General features: G+C 54.3%; 7 protein-coding genes across 7 annotated transcripts; 5 read left to right on the top strand and 2 right to left on the bottom strand.

Moving 5' to 3' along the window:
* Window positions 1–21: 21 nt before the first annotated feature.
* On the top strand, window positions 22–2,097 carry SNOG_15888 (hypothetical protein; the record flags this gene model as incomplete). The annotated part of the gene is made up of 2 exons (XM_001805972.1): window positions 22–225; window positions 349–2,097. 2 exons carry the CDS (start codon window positions 22–24, stop codon window positions 2,095–2,097), a joined length of 1,953 nt encoding a protein of 650 aa, XP_001806024.1.
* A 1,058-nt stretch (window positions 2,098–3,155) lies between these two features.
* SNOG_15887 (hypothetical protein) lies at window positions 3,156–4,216 on the top strand (the record flags this gene model as incomplete). Its single annotated transcript, XM_001805971.1, has 3 exons — window positions 3,156–3,632; window positions 3,759–3,827; window positions 4,091–4,216. 3 exons carry the CDS (start codon window positions 3,156–3,158, stop codon window positions 4,214–4,216), a joined length of 672 nt encoding a protein of 223 aa, XP_001806023.1.
* Window positions 4,217–5,267: 1,051 nt separating this feature from the next.
* SNOG_15886 (hypothetical protein) lies at window positions 5,268–5,768 on the bottom strand (the record flags this gene model as incomplete). Its single annotated transcript, XM_001805970.1, has 1 exon — window positions 5,268–5,768. The coding sequence occupies one exon, from the start codon at window positions 5,766–5,768 to the stop codon at window positions 5,268–5,270; it is 501 nt and encodes a 166-aa protein (XP_001806022.1).
* Window positions 5,769–6,976: 1,208 nt separating this feature from the next.
* Window positions 6,977–13,902, top strand: SNOG_15885 (hypothetical protein; the record flags this gene model as incomplete). Its single annotated transcript, XM_001805969.1, has 10 exons — window positions 6,977–8,024; window positions 8,082–8,258; window positions 8,538–8,806; window positions 9,047–9,113; window positions 9,222–9,750; window positions 9,873–10,897; window positions 10,944–11,177; window positions 11,703–11,836; window positions 11,893–11,998; window positions 12,059–13,902. 10 exons carry the CDS (start codon window positions 6,977–6,979, stop codon window positions 13,900–13,902), a joined length of 5,433 nt encoding a protein of 1,810 aa, XP_001806021.1.
* Window positions 13,903–15,946: 2,044 nt separating this feature from the next.
* Window positions 15,947–17,399, top strand: SNOG_15883 (hypothetical protein; the record flags this gene model as incomplete). The annotated part of the gene is made up of 2 exons (XM_001805968.1): window positions 15,947–16,068; window positions 16,119–17,399. The coding sequence occupies 2 exons, from the start codon at window positions 15,947–15,949 to the stop codon at window positions 17,275–17,277; spliced, it is 1,281 nt and encodes a 426-aa protein (XP_001806020.1). The 3' UTR covers window positions 17,278–17,399.
* Window positions 17,400–17,532: 133 nt separating this feature from the next.
* Window positions 17,533–17,954, bottom strand: SNOG_15882 (hypothetical protein; the record flags this gene model as incomplete). Its single annotated transcript, XM_001805967.1, has 4 exons — window positions 17,533–17,592; window positions 17,714–17,798; window positions 17,859–17,903; window positions 17,932–17,954. The coding sequence occupies 4 exons, from the start codon at window positions 17,952–17,954 to the stop codon at window positions 17,533–17,535; spliced, it is 213 nt and encodes a 70-aa protein (XP_001806019.1).
* A 687-nt stretch (window positions 17,955–18,641) lies between these two features.
* SNOG_15881 (hypothetical protein) lies at window positions 18,642–19,637 on the top strand (the record flags this gene model as incomplete). Its single annotated transcript, XM_001805966.1, is given in 4 exon segments — window positions 18,642–18,838; window positions 19,015–19,173; window positions 19,193–19,412; window positions 19,467–19,637. The coding sequence occupies 4 exon segments, from the start codon at window positions 18,642–18,644 to the stop codon at window positions 19,635–19,637; spliced, it is 747 nt and encodes a 248-aa protein (XP_001806018.1).
* Between the last annotated feature and the right edge of the window lie 504 nt (window positions 19,638–20,141).

Raw genomic sequence — 20,141 nt, 5'->3', positions numbered from 1 at the left:
GCTTGCTTAAATGCCGTGATGATGTCTGTTCAAGGGGGCAGCCGCTCTCGAGGAACGTCGCCTTTTTTGATGCAGCTAGCGCGACGCCAGGTCTTGGCGGGAAGGCGCGTGCGTGATTCAGCCCTACACGCATGGCGATCGCTTCGTCACTGGTCTGGGACGTCTGGCCACTTTGTCGACGGGCAGACTGCGGTGAAGCATGTCTCCAGTGCAGGTAGCAAGCGGGTGAGTCCTTCTGATTACACCTCCATGTGGCCATGTGATGCCATTGACATTGGCCACTCAATGCAATTGCCGATTGCCCGTTGCGGAATGCTGAAGCCAGCTGTCGAGCTAACATGTGCATAGCAAGCCGGCCGCCCGCACGCAGAAGCCGCCAGAGCTGCAACCTCGCTCCGCTTCGCCGTCTTCGCCATCGCCAACATCATCGCCGCCTACTTTGCGCCCATCCAGGACTGTGACGAGGTCTTCAACTACTGGGAGCCGACGCACTACCTCAACCATGGCTACGGGCTGCAGACGTGGGAGTACTCTCCTGACTATGCCATCAGAAGCTGGACATACACGGCCATTCACTCGCTGGTGATATGGCTGGGCACAGTGCCGCTGAAAGTCCTCCTTCCTCTTGCGAAGCCAAAGGTGGTGGAGTTCTACTTCCTCCGCGTCACGCTGGCCGTCGCATGTGCGCTCTGTCAGTCAAGACTGTACTCGGTCATCTCGCGGACCATTAACCCACGAGTGGCCATATTCTTCGCCATGGCTCTCATCTTCAGCCCCGGCATGTATCACGCTGCACCAGCCTACCTGCCGTCGACGTTCGCCATGTACACCTCCATGCTCGGCTTCTCGGCCTTCATGGACTGGACCAAGGGCATGAAGACATCTCAGGGAGTCTTCTGGTTCGGCATCGGTGCCACTCTTGGCTGGCCCTTTGCCGGTGCCTTGGTCCTCCCGTTCGTTGCCGAGGAGATCATTCTCGCATCTGTGACTGGTGATCTTGCCGACGGCTTCAGAAGACTTGCTCAGGGCGCATTTTACTCGGTGGTAGCCTTGGCAGTCCAAACGGGCATTGACTCATTCTTCTACAAGAAGTTCACTTGCGTACCTCTAAACATCGTGCTATACAATGTCTTCAGCGGGGGTAGCCGCGGTCCCGACATATATGGTGTCGAGCCATGGCATTTCTATGTTCGCAACCTTGCACTCAACTTCAATATCTGGTTCTTCCTGGCTTTGGCTGCTTTTCCGCTGCTGCTGCTCCAGCACGTCGTCATCCAAATGGCCGTTTCAAAGCAGACTCTTCTTCGCAGCGTCGTTTTTGTCACTCCCTTCTATCTGTGGCTGGCCATCTTCACCTCCCAGCCACATAAAGAGGAGCGCTTCATGTATCCTGCATATCCAGCACTAGCATTGAATGCTGCCATATCTCTGCATATCATTCTGGCCAACTTTGGGTCTACAGATCCACAACATCTCGTCAGCAAGATTCCTGGGCCAATTAAGCTTGCTGTTGTTGCCATTCCCCTTCTTTTATCCTTCAACATGGGCATGCTACGTACCATCGGCACATTCACTGCCTATTCTGCACCCCTCAGTATCTATCAGCCTTTGCACAACGCAGGAGTAGCACAGCCTGGGGACACCGTCTGTCTAGGCAAGGAGTGGTACCGGTTCCCATCAACATTCTCTCTACCGCAAGGAGTCCGAGCCAAGTTCATCAAGAGCGAGTTCTCTGGCCTGTTACCTGGTGAATTTAGCGAGGCCAATGTCGGCTTCGGACTGTGGCCAGGGACATGGTTGGTCCCTCCTGGTATGAACGACGAAAACCTGGAGGATGTTGGAAAGTATATTGATGTTGATCACTGCACATTCTTGATCGACTCCCGCCTTCCTTCAGCACCACCGACAGCACTGGAACCCTCGTACATCTCAGACACGAAGAACTGGGAGAAGATGAAGTGCACCACGTTCCTCGATGCTTCCCACACGCATCTCCTCGGCCGTCTTCTATTTATACCAGACTTGCCATTTGTACCGGAAAGGTTCCGCCGCAAGTGGGGCGATTACTGTCTGCTACGAGCAATACCTCGCACGTGATTGGCGCATCCACCATACATCGACCAGTCCAGGCACTGAATGCTGTACAACGGGTGTGACCCTCGCCTGGGGGTCATCTGCGTATTTGTAACACATGCATCTTCTGCAGCATTACCACTCTTGACAATTGTTCCTTCGCTAGACCAAACAGCTGCAACATGTCACCACAGACACTCGTTGGCTAGAGGGTGTCTTCATAACGCTCCCGATCATGTCCAGGCCTGAGCACAAGACACACTAACACCTGGCTGCGAGACCACTAGTCTGAAGCGCCATAGCACTGCCTATCGCGAGATGCAACTCATGATGCTTGGCTACTGGAAGCGGGTTGCCGACTAACCAAGTGGGGTATTCTTATCCCCCGCTTCAACCATTATAAAGGGACTTGACGACACCGGGCCTGTCAACCCCACATTTGATGCAGAACAACCTTGAAGGACGTTTATCGTATGAGCGCGTACCCGCGTGCGTCTAAAAGTGTAGTATTGAATCCCAAGCCGCACTTTCCTCACCCTTTGCCTGTCCCCTTCCTCGATTTCCGTTTCACCTGCACATTTCCTCATTCCATCTGTGACACGCTTTCGTCAATGCTGTAGCAAAATGGCAGACCTCATTCCCCCGCATTACACACCGTGCTGATCAGCTTCACCGTACCGCGAAGTCATACCTCAACCAGGCCGGAACAAACATCAGCACATACATCCGAAACGCCAACTTCGAGCCCAAAGCATTTATCTATGCCGCCCTCCTTCTCGTAGCATTCACATATCTTCGCCACTAAACTCACAAAGACCATCCTATCTCGCCCGCTCCTCCCCAGCTCCATCAACACCAACCCTCGAAAAACGCTCACCCCTTCAAAGCGCCCGAAAGACCACCAAGGAGGGCATGTCAAATACTTGGTCCGACCCTCCAGAAGTCCACACTAACATATCCCAGTATGGCCCCCCTCTGCCTTCCTCCGCCCCCGCGCCTCCCCCTACCCAAACTGGTCCGTCACCCACACCAAACCACTCTCCTACCGCCCCTTCCGATACGGCCCAAAATACAACATCACCATGGGTCTGCGGAACATGCACTGGGACGAGTGGATCGAGCTCGACAACGAATTCCTCTCCTACCACAAACTCAAGTGTGAGCGGCTAGCAGAACGACAGGACAAGATTGTTAAAATAGACGCCCGGGGCGAAAAGGCGGCGTGGGAGTGTGTGCGAGAGGTTGGCGGGTATTTGGCAGAGAGATATCCGAGTTTGTATCAACAATTGGAGGGCGGCGGGAAGGGGGTGAGGAATTTAGCGACGGGGGATGTTTTTGTGTTAGAAGAGGGAGGGGGCAGGAATCCAATGGAAATGCTCGCCCGCATGATCCAGGACGACATAGCCATCATGCTGGAGCGCGAGGACGGTGAGTACTACCTCGCTGCCGGGGCGATTTGTCTCGCGGGGTTTTGGCGGCTGGAGGATAAATTTGGCATGGGGTTGAGCGAAATACACACGTCCGGCGACGTGCCTGGGTTTAAAGATAAGCTCGAAAAGGTGGGTTAGCGAGAGCCAGCGGAGTCGGGGAGATGCTGACAGTTTGTGTGTGCTCAGGGCATGAAGAACTTCTTCCGCCGCTTGCAGCCTGAAAAACCCGTACTCCGGAATAACTACTTCATCCAGGTCGACGACAAACTCGCGTGGAGCGAGAGTATAGGCAGTGAGGATAGTGAGGGGATTGGGTGGTTTACGGTGCGTACTCTCATACTCCACTCACTACCCCCATATGCAAGGAAAGGAAAGGAAAGGGGAAAAGATGCTAATGCTGACGTTTAATGTGTATAGGCCGAGAAAAAACAAAGCAATCGCACACCACTTCTTCCGCTCCGAACGCCAGTCGCTGCGCCGCCTTGCCCCCTCACCGGTGCCGTCGTTTTCACGATACGCACGTACTTCCCTCCCTCGTCACGGAGATTTTGTAAAGATGCTGGGTTGTGCTTGGCAGGTTGGTCTAGTGCGGTGGCGGAATTGGGGGGGATGATGTTACTCAGTACAACGGGAAGGAGATGTATGGCGATGTGTTGTTGGAGTATTTGGATGCGGAGCATGAGGGGCAGGTTAGAGCGGGGGTTGGTGGGTGAGCGGGAGGAGGAAATGGGGGGGGAGGTATCCGTTTTAGATGAGGATGAGGGGCGGGAGGGGAAGGATGTAGCAGATTCATACTGTGATATGCTACCAGAACGATAACAGAGAATTATATTGGTGTATATTATAGCAAGAAAAAAGCAAGTCCTGGGTGTGTTCAAGCTTCAACGTTACAATATATCTCCGTCTTTTGGAGTCTCACTGCGTCACCTGACATCCAACTTATTTGCAACGGGCACCAGGGATGTAGGATTTTTACCCTGCGCTCTTACTCCTTGCCGTCGATCTACACTCGGCTGCAGTGAGGATCATTGGCGAGCGGCGTGATGCCTGATATGGACAGTGTATGTGCTTGCAGCACTCCTGTCGATCATCGCGTCTGTTCGCCAAACAACCACATCACACGCGCACCCAAGTGCATACATGCGAAACCGCAGTTCCAGTTCGACGTTGGAAAGGGTCCAAAGTGGCGACAGTCCTTATTTGTAAGGCATGCGTGCGTCGGGGTACGCTAGCGGTGCTCGACCACGTTCTGCTTCCCGCCAGTGCCAGTGCAACGCTCCAGCCCTCAGCCGCGAGCAAAGTTATGCGGGTCGCTCGATGCGGCAGCTTCTTGCGCGTCTAGTGCGGCGAGTGGTTGGCCGGTGATGGATCGCAGCATGAAGGGAAGGTGGACCACCATCGTGCGCCGGGAGAATATTGCAAGAACAAGGCTGTCGCTGTGTCGCTGTGTCGCTGTGTCGCAACGGATAGTCCTGTGTCATCTTGGGCAATTTCGCATGACGTCGTCTACTCACGGTGGTGTTCTTAGGCAAATGGAAGCACAATCGGCGGTTCGTAGGCCCTTGGGCCAAAACTCAAAAGCATGGTGCCCGGTAGCGCAGGTGCTACTATACAGCCATCCGCACAACGAAGGTGCAGACATGGATTCGACCGTCAACGTGACATGGCATGAATCGTGAATCGTGGATCGCGGCGGCCGCGTAGTGCGCACGAGTCTCTGACGTTGATATCGACTCGGCGCAAGTCCGCTGAGGCTGGGAGGGATCAGCCTTTGACTGTCGGACAAGCCATGCCTGTCGGAAGCCAGAGCGCGTCCCGATGCGCCGCCCATGCAAGCACTTCGCCGACCCTCGCTGCAGCTACCGCCAAACCATGCGTTTGTCGCGGGCGGAGGGCGGGACTGCCATCGCCGTTGGGCGCTGAGAGGAGGATCATGGGCGATGATGTGCAGTACACACCTGACGAGCAGATGCATCCAGCGGACGGCGATGGCTTGTCCCGTGACGATTGGCCGCGTAGACATGCGAACAGGTTCTTGACCCAGGCCAGTGCAGACGGCGGGGCCTGGCGGAGAGCGTCCAACTGGGGATAGCCTGCGATGGCTTGGGCGTCGACAGGGCATGGGTGCCGCTCGGCTGCTTGAGGGCCTGGGCGCTGAGTGGCTACTGGTTGGCTGCTGGGGAAGGGCATGGTTTGGCGTGGGCGAGCAGCGGACAGGGCTGCGACTTCAACCGCTATTGTCGCCCTCTCTTCTGTCGGCTTCATATTGGGATGACTGCACTGTGCGTCTTGATCCTCCGCCTCAGCATGCCACGCCGCCCTCTCTGCTGACGCTGCCCTCGCTGCTGTACTGAGTCTTACTGCGGGCCACAACATGGGGTAGGATGTCTCTTCCGGCACTGCAGCAGAATGCGTACCCAGGACCGGGCTATCCAGGCTCCCCTGCAGCAAGTCACGGTGACCTCGTCGTGGCCGGCGCGCAAAGCACAAACATCACCAAACGGCGCGCCGACGACCAGCGACGCCTGCGACGGGTCAAGGATTCGAGGGAGCAGCTGAAGAGCAGGACACGCGCACGCGCAGCCAGCAACGGGACCATTGAGTCGTCGACGACGAATTCCACCGCTGCCGGCCGCTCCTACACGGTCGCGAATGTGCACGCCGGCGTCATCTATCTGAGGTGGGTAATTACATTTCGTCTTGTGTTGTTTGGGCACGTGAGCGTGAGCGTGAGCGTGAGAGTGAGCGTGAGACGGCGACGAACGAGGAAGGAGCGACCGCCTAGGACTGCTCCCATCACACGCTATTTTGACAACCTCCTCAATGTTCAGTCAACACTAACACGCCATGCAGACCCGTCATCCGCCCGGGCAACCAGCGCTCTCGCCCGCACCCAGACCCCTTCGTCTTCCCTCCCCAGACGCCGCCCGACAGCGCAACCCACGACAGGTACCTGCGCCCGACGAGCAATGAGTGGGAGCAGAGTCTGTATGGTGCCAGGACTCCGCGCTCCGAACCCACCCCCGCCGCCTCCGCTGCCGTCTGTAGGCCCAGAGGATGCCTCGACGACTAGCCAGCAACCGCCACCAGAATCCACCACCGGCGCACGCCCACTCGCCCACGTCCGGTCGCATTCCTTCTCCACCGTCGACGAGCACACGGTGACGTCGCTCGCCAACGAGCCCGGCACCTTCAAGGTCGTGATTGAGCGCGCCCCCTTTGGCCGCCCCAAGACGGCAGACACGACCAACTACCCGCTGCTCGAAGTCCCCATCCCGAGCTACAAGCTGGGCACGCCGCGCTTCAGCCATCGCGGCACCCTCGACCTGCGCAGCTCCGTCTACACGGGCACCTCTACCAACGACGAATTCTCCAACTCGCTGCTCACCCCCCAGTACGCCAACCCTTCCTTCATCTCCTCCCGGCCGCGCTCAGACGCCTACTCGCCCATCCCGCATCGGTACCGCGCCACCATGGACCGGCCGCCGATGCTGACCTCTGCGCCCTCGTCCTCCCGCGTCTCCCAGGCGCCGATTGGCCCCCGCCTGTACGATGCGCTCACTGCGAACCCGGACGACACCACCATTGTTCGATTCTCCTCGACCGGCGAGATCTTAGCCGCCACGCCCTCGCGCCTCGTCGCCCACATCACCTCCCCGAGCTTCCTGGACTACGAACTGCTCTCCGACTTCTTCCTCACCTTCCGCGCGTTCCTGTGCCCCAAGGACCTCGTGGCCTATCTCATCTCTCGCCTGCGATGGGCCGTGGATCGACAGGACGACTTTGGCCGAATTGTGCGAGTGCGGACTTTTGTAGCACTACGCCACTGGATCTTGAATTACTTCGTCGAGGACTTTGTGCCAGCCTACACGCTGCGCACTTACTTCTGTGAATTGGTCAACACCTTGTACAATGATCTACGGAACCGCGCAGATGGAGGCGGGGGCGATATCAAGATTGTCGGCGAACTGAAAAAGTGCTGGAGACGCACATGCGCCATGTACTGGGAGACGGACGATGGGATTCCCCAAAATTCACCAGACGATGAGCTCCTTCCAGGTGGCCACCCTGGATCACAGACATCTATGGAAGAATACGTCCGGACTGCTCCACCTCCCGCCACTCCCAGACGATTGACTGATCGCGACACCAAGGAAACCATGGGCTCGAATCCCAGTGACCACTTTGCCAGCCGGCACATGGAATGGGCGCAGCGAGCTCGCCATACGCCACAAAACTCGTTCAGCTCGCCATACTACCCTTCACAAGAGTACCAAACCGAAGCGGTACCATTATCGCCTGCAAGCGAACAGAGCATGCACGTCTTGTCGTGCTCGATCCCAATGCGGAGTCTGAACAAATCAGAGCAGGCGGTTGATCTCCCTCTATACCCGCATCCCGTTCCAGCTGGTACTGCTCGCGTGGCCGCCGCTCCACAACAGGTCGTCTCAGCCAAGAAGGTCAATCGACCCTCACATGCGCACAAGCGGAGTGGGAGCTTCTCGGACGCATTGAGGGACAGTAGGACCCCATTATCGTTACCTAAACACACATCACCAGAAACAGCAGCGTCAGTAGTCTCCAACATGCCTGGAAGTCTTGTTCGCGGCGGACTTTTCCAGCCTGGGTCGCCCTACGTCGAGACCAAGAGTCTTCGACACGCAAGATCGCATGTTCAGCTTGAATCTGAACATTCTGCCACGCAAGATGCCTCGCTCAATCCTCATGGCCCAGGCATGAAGAAGATTTTTGGGAGTGTCCGTCGAGCCTTGAGCACCAGACAGTCGCCTGGCTCAACCCCGTATCTTGGAGCTTTGTCGAGCCATCGGCAGCCACACTCTCCCCGGTCATCCAACTCTGGTCCCATTTCAACAAGTGCCGGTGCAGTGCAGAAACGACGCACAACCCGGGCCCGGCCGCAAATAAGGATAGATCTGCTAGCTTCGCAAGTTGTTGAAAGCTTCCGGGCAGCAGTGCAACAAGAGTTAGAGAACGAAGGGCAGTTACACCACAGCACCAATCCCCCAGGCCTAGGAGGATTCGAGTTTGAGTTTGAAAGACATAACGCCACCAATTCAGACCGTGAGGGCTCGACCAGAAAGTTCGATCCGCGCGTGCACAGCAACATTACCAGTGGAAGCAAGTCGATACTCATAATCGACGACACTGGAGCTCCACCCTTGCCTGTGATGACAGGTGCTTTACCAACGGCCGTTCAAGATAAGGTGGCAGAGAAGGAGCCAGAAGTCCACGAGCGAGACATCTCTATTGACGTGCAGGCGGTTGACGAGAATGAAAACACAGTCCGAAGATCTGAGCTATACGAGGATCTGAAACTTGTGTCGGCCAAAACTGAACAGCGCGAATCCCGTAACCTGGCCCAGCGTCCTGCACTACGTCTAAGAAGATCCACGTCAGAAGGACGAGAACCAGAACAGATGCATTCTTTCCGACGCCGCGTATCTACGAAGATGTCCATGGCCCGTGTCTCCTTACGACGACACGCTTCACATAACAGTATACTGAGCCGACGGAGAGGTCAGGACAGCGTCGCGACATTCCAGACCATGTCTTCGAACAACGACCCTTTCTTCCTCGACACCCCGACAGGTGTGCCGGCCGCCCCAACACGTCAGCTCCGTCGACGGCCAGGTGGCGATCTTCGCGCAGCGGATAATATCAACGATCTTCAACACATGCAACGACCGCATTCTACAGGGTCGGTCTCGAACCTCACTCATTCCGTAACAAACTCAGTCATCTTGCGTACGGAACGTTTGATCGACCCGTCCCCAGAGCCCAACCAGCAAGCAGGGCCGATCGAGGTAGAGCTACCACCGAAGAAGGCAATATCTTTGGTGTCCACACATTCTTCCCAACCAAATCTCCGACCTTCGTTCGAGGCTGAAGTCGCCAAGCTTGCAGCACTTCCGGACGACACAGACGACGAAGGAGGAGTCGAGTCCGCGCTTATGAAGTTAGAGGGTCGGTATGAAAAGACTTCCTCCAGTAATGCATCCAGCAATGCGTCTTCTTCAGGTACTGTTGAAGTGGACTACTACAAGCCAAGTGGCGCCCCGCGCGAATATGGCCATCAACAGCAGCCGTCAGAGGTTACTGTAGATGACAACACAGACGACGTCTTGCACCGACCACTTGAGGTACCTAATCAAGACGGCCAAGACATGTACCGACTGTCGGGCGAGAACTTTACCCGACGCATGCCAGCAGTCAGCTCTCAAGGGAGGCTCGGAAGACTCATACTCGTCCATTCCCCTTCTCGACCGTGGCATCAGTGGCGTTGTAGACCAACAGCGAGCCAATACCCTCGACACCATGCGATCTTCGGCTAAACCATCGCCGCTACAGCTTGCCCACCAACCTGTCGCCCCAAGCTACCCGAACCATTTCATCGACTTCGTCGCTTGAATATGTTGTCGAGACGGACAGCATGAAGAAGCTGCGAAGCGGTATCGCACAGCCGCGATCATCTGTTGCTCGTCAATCCTTCCTTCTTGATGAGGACGAGGATCTCAGTGACATGGACACGATTGGTGGGAAATCAGACGGAACCAGTCATGGCAGTCACGGCGTGAGGAGTTTCTTCGAGGATGAGCCGGCCATGATGGAACGTAACCCAGAGACCCTGCCAACAACACATCCTATGCGCCATCCCCCTACACCACCCCTCACCGCGGATCGCCTCAAACATGCCACCTCCACTCCGACCATCTTCGAGCGCGGTCTACCAACACCCGGTCTCACTCCTACTGTCTCTGGGCTTAACAACCAGACCTTTGGATCTCCTGTCCGTTCAGTAGGATCACCAAGCGAGACGCATGGCCAAGAAGAACGATCAGCATCGCAAGCATCACACATGCCGTTTGTTCTAGCATACGACTCCGAGGTTCTCGCCCAACAGTTCACCGTCATTGAAAGGGACGCTCTCGATGAGATTGACTGGAAGGAACTAATCGAGCTGCGCTGGAAACAATCATCGCCGCAGATCCGCGACTGGGTGCAATACCTGCGAACCGAAGAAGCTCGAGGTGTTGACGTTGTCATCGCTCGCTTCAATCTAGTCGTCAAATGGGTGGTTTCAGAGGTTGTCCTGACCGAAAACACACACGAGCGTGCTCGATGTATCGTCAAGTTCATCCACATCGCGACACATGCTCGACGCCTACGAAACTACGCAACCATGTACCAGATCGCCATTGCACTCATCTCGAACGACGTCTCCAAACTCCGCAAGACGTGGGCACTAGTGCCTGCCGCCGAACTGCACGTCATGAAGGAGTTGGAGGGTATCGTGCAGCCGCTCAAGAACTTCCACAACCTGCGTCTTGAGATGGAAACTGCGACGGTCGACGATGGGTGCATCCCTTTTATCGGTATGTCAGTTCAACAAGTATTCTATCATGTGCTAATAAACGTCAGGCATCTATACACGCGATTTGATATACAACGCCCAAAAGCCCGCTTTCATTGACGGGCCTGTCGTCGACGGCGAGCGCATGGTGAATTTCGAGCGCCACCACACCGCAGCGACCATCGTCAAGAACCTCTTGCGCCTCCTCGAAGCCAGCTCCAAATACGTGTTCAAAGTCGAACCTCACATCATCAGCAAATGCCTCTGGCTTGCGGCATTGACTGATGATGAAATCAGCCGGCGTGCGCGCCTTTGTGAATGATTGAAGATACCCTGACATATCATAGCCCTACACTACATATTTCTCCGTGCTGGCGTTTGAGCGAGCATTCTCCCGACATATCATATTCAACATCCACCTCTCTCCTTGTCTCATTGGTAATACCCCTTCCATCTGTATCTGGCAGCGCTGCATCAGCCCGACATGAATGACGACCTTGGCTTTTCCCTTTTTGCTTGTTTGCATGGTTGTATTGCACTCAAAACCTAATAGCTCAAGCCCTGAAGAATTGGTATTTTGGTATATAGCGATTGCATGAGAAGGAGTACCATAGTCACAAGATAGCAATGAAATTAATGCTGGTTTAGTATGTTTGCGTATTCGTGTCAGATGTGTTCGCATCATCCTACCGTGACCGGTGCTGCGGTCAAGATAGGGCTGAGCTAATGCACCCCAGCGGAACAAACGTGCCGAGTAGGATCGATTGGGAAACCTCATGATCTGACGGCCCCCACACCTCGACATTGCGCCTTCCTCTAGGCGTCAGGCTTCCCACCATGCGGCTGTCAGAAGATGCGCATGGAAGCCTGCATGGCCCACATGCACAATCTCAGCCTCGCGGCCAACGACTACATGTACTCCGCCCGCCCCCAACTGATGTTTGCGACGCTGTTGCACGAGGTAACGAAGCAAACAAGCTCCGTCAAGCTTCGCAGTCGGACCGCTAGATTAGACAGACAGGCATGGCGAGTTTGAATTTGAACCGCGCGGGGAGCGGCCCTCCTCCTTCTGTCACGGTCGAAGATACGGCTGCTGGAGAAAGTCCGAGCCCGACCATGGATGGTGAGTTGCGACACTAGCATTCTGTTTCTGTTGTAGGGGATACTCACACTGCACACGCAGCCCCCGCCGACCGCACGCGCAAAGGCACATTCGGCTTCGGCCACCGCCGCAAACACAGCCCGAACATCGAGTGGAAAGAGCACTGGACCAAAGACACGTGGGCGCAGGGCCGCGTGCTGCTGATTGATTACTGCGGGAAAGAGCACTCGAGTTCTGGCAGGAAGAAGATTGTCGCGCAGGAGTTTCGCGATATTGATAGTCTACGGCGGTTTTATCGCAAGGAGGATTTGTCCGGGCAGGCGGCGCTGAGGGTGATTCATGTGCAGAATGCGAGTTGGGCGACGAGGTTTTTGCTGCGCAAGTTTAATATTGATGCGAGTGATGATTTGGTGGGTACGACGTTTGGCCGGTGGGCGAGGTATGAGAGACCGCAGCAGAGGGGTGGGAAACCGGTGCTTAACGGTAAGACATTCCGTACCCAGCGCGATCCATGGAGGGGCATTAGTCGCGCGTCGTTTGGCGCGGATTACCTCAAGCACTATCCCAAGCGCTCGATTAACCCGCTGGGCGTGAGTCCGATGATGGAGCTGAACCACTACGACGACGCGGACCAGCCGTGCTACGGCTTCGACGTATACGTGCAGCGGTTGTCTGTGTATGTGCAACTCAGCGACGGACGGCCAGGGCAAGCTGTCGATCCTGACATTCCGAATCCGTACAATGAAGAGGCGTATGAGGAGTACCAGCGGTTGAAAAAGAGCTACGGCAACGTCGACGCGAATGTGCATCAGGAGCGGTATATCCCCAAGCTGCGGACGCTGGATAACAGCAACACGGTCATCATCTTTGAGAACTCGCAGAGTGGGAGCGTCAAGGATACGCTGATTGGGGCGCGGCAGGAATTGGAGAGTCGATGGCGCAGATTGACGTTCTATCTGCCCAGAGAAGATATGGAGAGTGACGATACGCTCGCGACCGAATGCATGGATTTCATACTGAAGGATATCTTCAAGGCGCTGAGTTATAATTGGAATCGCTTCCTGGCGGCGTGTGAAACGCACGTGGGTATCCTCGAGGATAAGATCTACGAGAATCCCGCGGATGAGAGTCGTGCGCCGGAGCTGTGGAAGAACAGCGCGCAGTGGTTGAAGGTCGAGAGGTTGTTGTATATCCACGCGGATCTGTGTAGGGAGATGAAGGGCCACCTTCACGAGCTTGCGAATGGTGATCCCAAAGATGATGAACAGTGGCTCGGCAGCGTCCCCGACGAACTCGACAAGCTCACCGGCCAGTGGGAAAGAGATATCATTGGCCCAACGTCTTCTCTCAGCGATCTCATGTATAAATCCGTCGGGATCCGCGACGCCCGGCACTCGCTGCAGCTCGGACTGAGCATGTGGCGCCTGTCATGGATCACTTTCATCTTCTTACCATTGACTTTCACGGTCGGTTTCTTCGGCATGAACGTCAGCACGTTCGCCGAAAACCCGCCCATTAAATGGTGGTTCATCACGTCCTTCCCCATCCTCGCACTCGTCCTCATCCTCTGGTACGGCGTGAAGCACTCGTTATCCACGCAGCGCCAGAACCCGCTGCGCCGGGGTGTCTACGAGGCGCTGTATCACGAACTCGCGACGCAGCATAGTGAATTGTGGAGTAGGAAGGGTCCGCGAAAGGGCGTCGTGCCGGTAGGATGGTGGAACGGCATTAAATGGCGGCTGGTTACGACGTGGTTCAGCCCCCGCGAAACTCACGCTCGCGCCGAGGAATTACGACCCTGCGACGCAGGAGTTTGGCGCGTGGAGTCGGTGCAAGCAGTATCTTGTGCGGCGGTGGCTTACCGATCTCCCTGTCCTTACTGCATCCTCCCTCCCTACCTCATCCCCCACCACATCAGCGTATGATCAGAACATGGACAAAGACCTCGGCGCCGTGGGGGAGTTGCTGAGTATTGCTACGCCCGTGGCGATTGCGGAACTCGATCCTACGGCGGCGAGTCGCTTGCAGAAGAGGATTCCGGTGGAGAGGCTGAGGAGCTTGAGTCCGTCGGGGAGTGATGGTGGGAGCGAGGGGAGGCCGGGGAGTAGTGGGGGGAGGAGCGGGGTTATGGTTGAGGAGAAGGGGAGTGAGGATGAGAGGGGTGGGAGTGGGGATGAGAGGGAGAAGAAGAGGAGAGATGGTGAGAGGAGGAAGAGGTTGGATGTACCTGCGACGTAGGGTGGATACGATGGGGTTTGGAAGAGGGGCAGGGATTGTGAGAGATGGGGTATCGCATCTTAGAGTGTGCTATATAACTTAGAATTGAGAATACCTTGATAAGCACCTTTTTTCATGCGCGTTGGACGTCAGCAGAATACCACGTCACTGCCACATGCGACCTGCAACTCTTCCACCAGCTGACTCAGCTCAGCTACAAACGCTCCAGAACTTTGGGTATATATTCCACACCTCTCATGTCCATCTCTGTATTCTTCATCCCACACACATGTTCCCGTTTTACCAAAATGCAACACTCTCTGTCGAATGTCTTTTCGTCTCCTCTCCTTAAAAACAACACCTTGGTGCAGTCCATGAGAAGACGAAGCCCAACGACTTATGAGTGATTTCAAAAGTGCCCATTTACTGGTCATACGGGTTTCCGTGGACTTGGTCAATCGCTATGCAGAGTCGCAAACCCCTTATACAAGGTCGTGCGTGGGCTATGCGCTAAGAATTGGATATATATAACGCCCTCAGATTCTCTTCAATCTCCACGTCAGAAGTATCTGCTTCAGACACAAAAAGACCAAAAGAATTGCTCGATGTATGCGCCTGCTCTTCTCCTCTTTCAAAACTATTACAGCTTGGTATATGAATACTGCGTCTGAATGAGTCGAACTGGGAACGAATGACATTTTTCGCGCTGCTCTTTCGTATTGCGGCTGAGCTGAAAAACAATGTCAACTATCTCCTATACATTTGGCCTGAGTTGGTGAGTGTTAATATACGTCTGGTATATAAACTCCTCTTTGCTGGGTATGGCATCTATTGTTCAATAGGCATGTCCAGGATTTAGCACAGTCAAGATCGACTGTCTAGACGAGTTTCTCTGCTGAGCGCCTGATTTTGAAATAAAGTGTCCAACAAGGCGCTGGATGAAGACTGGGCTCAGAATATACCGATACCAAAACCTTCGACGCAGCTTTGGAGTAGCTCAGAGCTAGGATCTAATAAACTTGAGCTCGAGGCGATTATGAGGCTATCTTCACAAAATCTCCGTGTCTCGTCCTCCTCTCCTCTTCCACACTCAATTTCCATTTGTTTCAAAAGCTCGGCTACACACATGCAGGAAGCTTGATGTTCTGTCTCGTTAAAATTCAACTATGAAGCTCTGCATGGTGTGCCGCGACAATAACCTGTTCAAAATCCATGTGTGAAAGTGTGTTGTACGATTTCGGCACATCGTGACACTTGGCAACGAACCGACCAGAAACCACATGCTTGGACACGTCTACACTTAAGCGTATCTCCGCAGACATCGAGGACTTTGCAGCGTAATGAAATCCAAAGTGAAGCTCCCCATAAACCCTATTGGTCAATTCACCCATCGGCATACCGATCAGACGCACTCGGGCCGCACTTCAGCCCGATCTGGCCCAATATACGCCCTTGTTCACCGGTATTCTGTAAAGTTCAGCACCATTCGCCAATGGGTACTGTGATGTCGCGTGGAGTATGAGGTCGATGGCACAAGGCTGACCAACGAGATGAATGGACACACAAGGCTGAAGAACCCGTCCAACTGCCAGCTCATAGAAGCATGCGCACCCCGCACTGCTGAATAGAGTGCCAGCGCAGAGGGTTTGAGCCTCGTTCTGGATGAGAGAGAAGTGGTGGGTTAAAGGGTAGCCTTGGTCGTGTGGGATGAGGTAGCTTCTGAAGCAGTCGATTCTATCAGACGATTGCAGCATGGCACCATCTATCTCCGATGAATATGGTGAACTTAGCTTGGACCGCTCTGATATAAAGAATCCGACGAGTTGCAATAATTATCACGAAGATGCTAGGACAGTCGCCTCGTACGAAGTGTCGTAAGTCGGCCCAACTAAATTCCATCTCAGTCAATCTCACAGACATGCAGACCCTACCAGGACACCAAGATTGTCTCGATCCTCGTTGGCAGAGACGCACTACCTTTCACTATACACAGCGCCGTTATTGCCCAAAGCGAAGTGCTAGCTGCCAAAGTGTCTTACAAGCGCAATGAGAACCAGGTGCTTGCACTCGACCTGGACAATTCTACCGCGCACACGCTGATTGGGTTCATGTACACCGGAACATACAACGAATTGCCCTTGTCGAGTGAGTTGACACGATCTGCAATGTCGGTTTATGAGACGGGTACCTGCGTATACTGCGCTGCTGTACGCTACCAGTTGGCCGGTCTCGTCGACTTGGCCAAGGAGAAGATCATGTCGTCGGATGAAGGAGTGAGCATCTCGGATATTCTAAGGATAGCGAAAGAACAGGCATTCCCTCTTCTACGCGAGAACGAAACATGGTATCCATCTTATCTCGAAGCTGCAATCAAGCGCGCAATGGCCAAGGACCCGGAGCCTTTCAAACGTCCAGACTTTATCACCCAGGTCGAGGGCAACAGCAGGTTGCTCCAGATGGTGTGGAAGACAGTCATCAGCAACTACGCTGGTGTGGTATCGGCGCCAACAACAGGAGGAGGCGATATGCCTCCAATGGATCACGAACAGGAGAAGAGTGAAGATGTTTTGACCTTCCAGAGCCGGCCTCCCGCATCAGTGGATGGATCTCAGACGACCGCCGTCGCGAATGACACCCCAGCAGACCCGCCCTCGCCAGAGAAGTCTTACTATACCACTGCATCAGCTGCTACTTCCGTTGAGAATTCTTTGAAGCTCGACGATATCGAGCCAACGATCGGATATCATCAAGTACCGGAGCCGTTCACCGACGAACTTGACTTCAAGAAGAGCACAACCTTCCAGAAGATGAACAAAAATGAGTCTGTGGCAATCAAATCAGCTGTGGCACCCAGCGATCAGGCAAGATCAGCGCACAAGCGCTCCGACTCAGTGCTGCAAGCTGAAGATGCGGCGGCAAAGGAAACCGACGATGTTGCAGAAGAATCTGTAGAGAAAGCTGAGTCTGCCGACAAGCTTGGGGATTCCTCGCCTTTGGTAGCTGATGGATCATTCGATGCGACCACTGCGTCGAAGAAGGCCAAGAAGAAGAAAAAGGGTGGAAAACCGTCGACTGTTTTTTGACGACCCGAGATTGACGCATAGTGAGGACTGACACAATAGCTGTTTTTGAACATACAGCTTGGATTCTACCCAGAGTGGAACTACCTTAGCAACACATAAATGGGACATTCAATGTAACCTTGAGTTTCATTTTGCACACTGACATGGTCTGGTGCTAATGTACCACATCGGGTCGGTGCTAGGACGATGCTCACGCCGACACAGATGCTACCTGCATGTGCTATCAAACTCACACCAGCACCAGCTACCACGATCTTACGTTGCCCCATCCCAGCGCGGTACACCAATGTAAATGGTTTTCAAGTTGTTTACAGACTTGATACGATCAGCTTCCCATGTTGGCGAGGGCTCAAGCTTATAGTTTCTCCAGCGCAACAAGGACATTAAACAACTTTTGAAGCACGGGTCCGAGTGGGATAGGACTTGGGCAGCTTACAGAACTGTTGAAACGGGCGTTTATGAGCAGACTGGCTCGGGTTTGTAGAAGCGCTGGCTCCTTAGTCGATCTGAGCCACGTAATACTGTAAGATATGTATCTGCAATTATTTGGCATTGAAGGGCGTTCCATCTGCACTTCTTACATTCTATTCTGTTGTCTCACAGAGTCGTTCTTTTGCTTATCCCACCTACGCATATCGTTTGAGTATTTCGTACATGCTGTTCCCTTTTGAGCTCATTATCGCTCCACTTCATTATACCTGTTCAAAAATTCGAATTAGATCTCGCCTTCCTATTTTTGCTGCAAAAGTATTGCTTTCCTGTCTCACATGTCACTCGGTGGTTTTCGGAGTCATTATTCATTGATATGTCACTCCAAGCTCACCTCACAATTGCACCTCGCAACACTACAACCTCCAAGAATACTCCCCAGCAACCTTTTTCAACGGGCACACTTCTGCACCCACAATAACAATTGTACTCCCTTCAATCCCAAATTTCACAACCTCTCCATCTACTTAGGTACTCTCAATTCCTACGCATCCCGTCCCTTCGCTTCCCATCTCACCATCTCACTACACCCCGGCCCCGTCTGTCAGCATCGCTTCGGCATGCACCCAATCACCACCCACGTTTAAATTGCCGGCACGCCACGGCTCACCACCCCGTCGCCCAGCGAGCGGGGAAATATCGCCAAACCCACGGCGCGAACACACGTTTGCTTGTGGGGCTATACAGCGGCGCTGCTTGGGCGAATCAGTTGGCGAGTGTAATACCGATGGCGGTGAATTGGGGGCTTGGGACGTGCGGGGATAAGCTTGTTGAATGGGAGGGAGTATAAGATCGTGATGCTGCTAGGCTGTTGAGGTACCGTTTAACAAGTGAGAACTTTTTGCAAGTAGAAGAAAAACAGAAGGGATAGCAAGATGGCAACGACAAGTGAACCGACGAGTTCCACGCATGATGCCGACCGCATCGATTCCAAACCCGGCCTCAACCACGCTACGACGAATATTTCCATCAGCCCGGAGTTGTTTGAGAAGTTGTATCTGCAGCCAAAACTTGCCCACACTTCTGAGAACGTCAAGAAATATGCGAATGCGACGCCGTTGGGGTTTCTTGGGTGCGTGGCTTACCTTTGTTTCTCTGGACTGGACTGACTTGAAAGCTAGTTTCGTAATAGCGACATTCACGTTCAGCATGGTGCTAATGGGCTGGGGTGGCGCGAGCGGTTTACCTGCTGTAGTGTAACTCTTCCCTCCCCTGCCTCTCTACCCATGATACTGACCTCCCTTATAGTGGAATCTTCTTCTTTACCGGGCCCGTGCTCCTCCTCCTGGCCACAATCTTCCTCTGGATCCAAGCGCAATTCTTCCCCATGATGGTTTGCGGGCTCTTCGCCGTCTTCTGGCTGTCCTTTGGCATGTTGCAACTGCCCACGCTCAGGGCTGGCGGCGAGTTACTCTGCAACGGGGAGCGCAGCGGAGGGCATGGTGAGCAAGGAGATGAATGCTGTGATTGCGTTGTATTTGCTGGTTTGGGGGTTTGCACTGGGCACGTTTTGGCTGTTCACGATAAGAATCAATCTGGTGTTTGCGGGGATATTTGGATTTGTGACGGTGGGCGCGTGGGTGTTGAGTGGTGCTTATTGGGCGCTGGGTAATGGGCACTTTGACAAGGCGTTGAAGTTGCAGAAGGTGAGTAAATCGGTCAATTGTTGTTGGCGGATGCCGTGTGCTAAATTTTCGCAGGCGGGTGGAGCTCTGTTGTTTGTTGTGGCATGTCTGGGGTGGTATATGCTGTTCGTCATTATGGCCGCAGAGATGCGGTGGTCGATGTGCCCGCCAGTAGGGGACTTGAGCCACTACTGGGCCAAGACAGATGTTGAGCTGGCAGCGATGGAGAATGAGAAGAGGGAGTAGAAGCCTTGCTGAGGCTATAATTTGGTCAGAAGTACCAACCTGTGTCAAATCGATAATGTAATCCAAAAACCGGAACAAAAGTCAGTGTTTTGTTCACAAGTCATCCACTTGAGCCGATTCGAGTTTGTTTGGTGTTATTCGAGCTACTCACTCAGTGACTACGGCAGGCCTTTGTATACCTTTTCATTCATATGTTTGGTCCAGCGCAGAATAACGCGTGCTGGATGCTACCATCCTCTGCGGGACGTCGTCAAAACATGTCTACGGGTGTACCCGTAGCTATCTCCACAGACGTGTTCTGCCAATGGCCCGGGTTTGTTATGGCTTGCTTCTGGGGAGGGATCATCCTCCCTTTCGCGGTGCGATCGGCATAGCGACCGGAGCGCGAGCGGCTCCTCCGCCGCCCTTCTTGCGCTGGTAGTAGTGTTCCACGACCTTGCGCACATGAGCCTCGCTCTGTGCCTTGTCTGCTGGAGCTTTGATGCTGTCAAGCGTGTATGGGGG

The sequence above is a fragment of the Parastagonospora nodorum genome, assembly GCF_000146915.1.
Source record: "Parastagonospora nodorum SN15 chromosome Unknown scaffold_41, whole genome shotgun sequence".
NCBI classification, from domain to species: Eukaryota; Fungi; Ascomycota; class Dothideomycetes; order Pleosporales; family Phaeosphaeriaceae; genus Parastagonospora; species Parastagonospora nodorum.
Note: the sequence above shows the minus strand (reverse complement) of the source record. Positions and strands in the feature narration are given on the sequence as shown.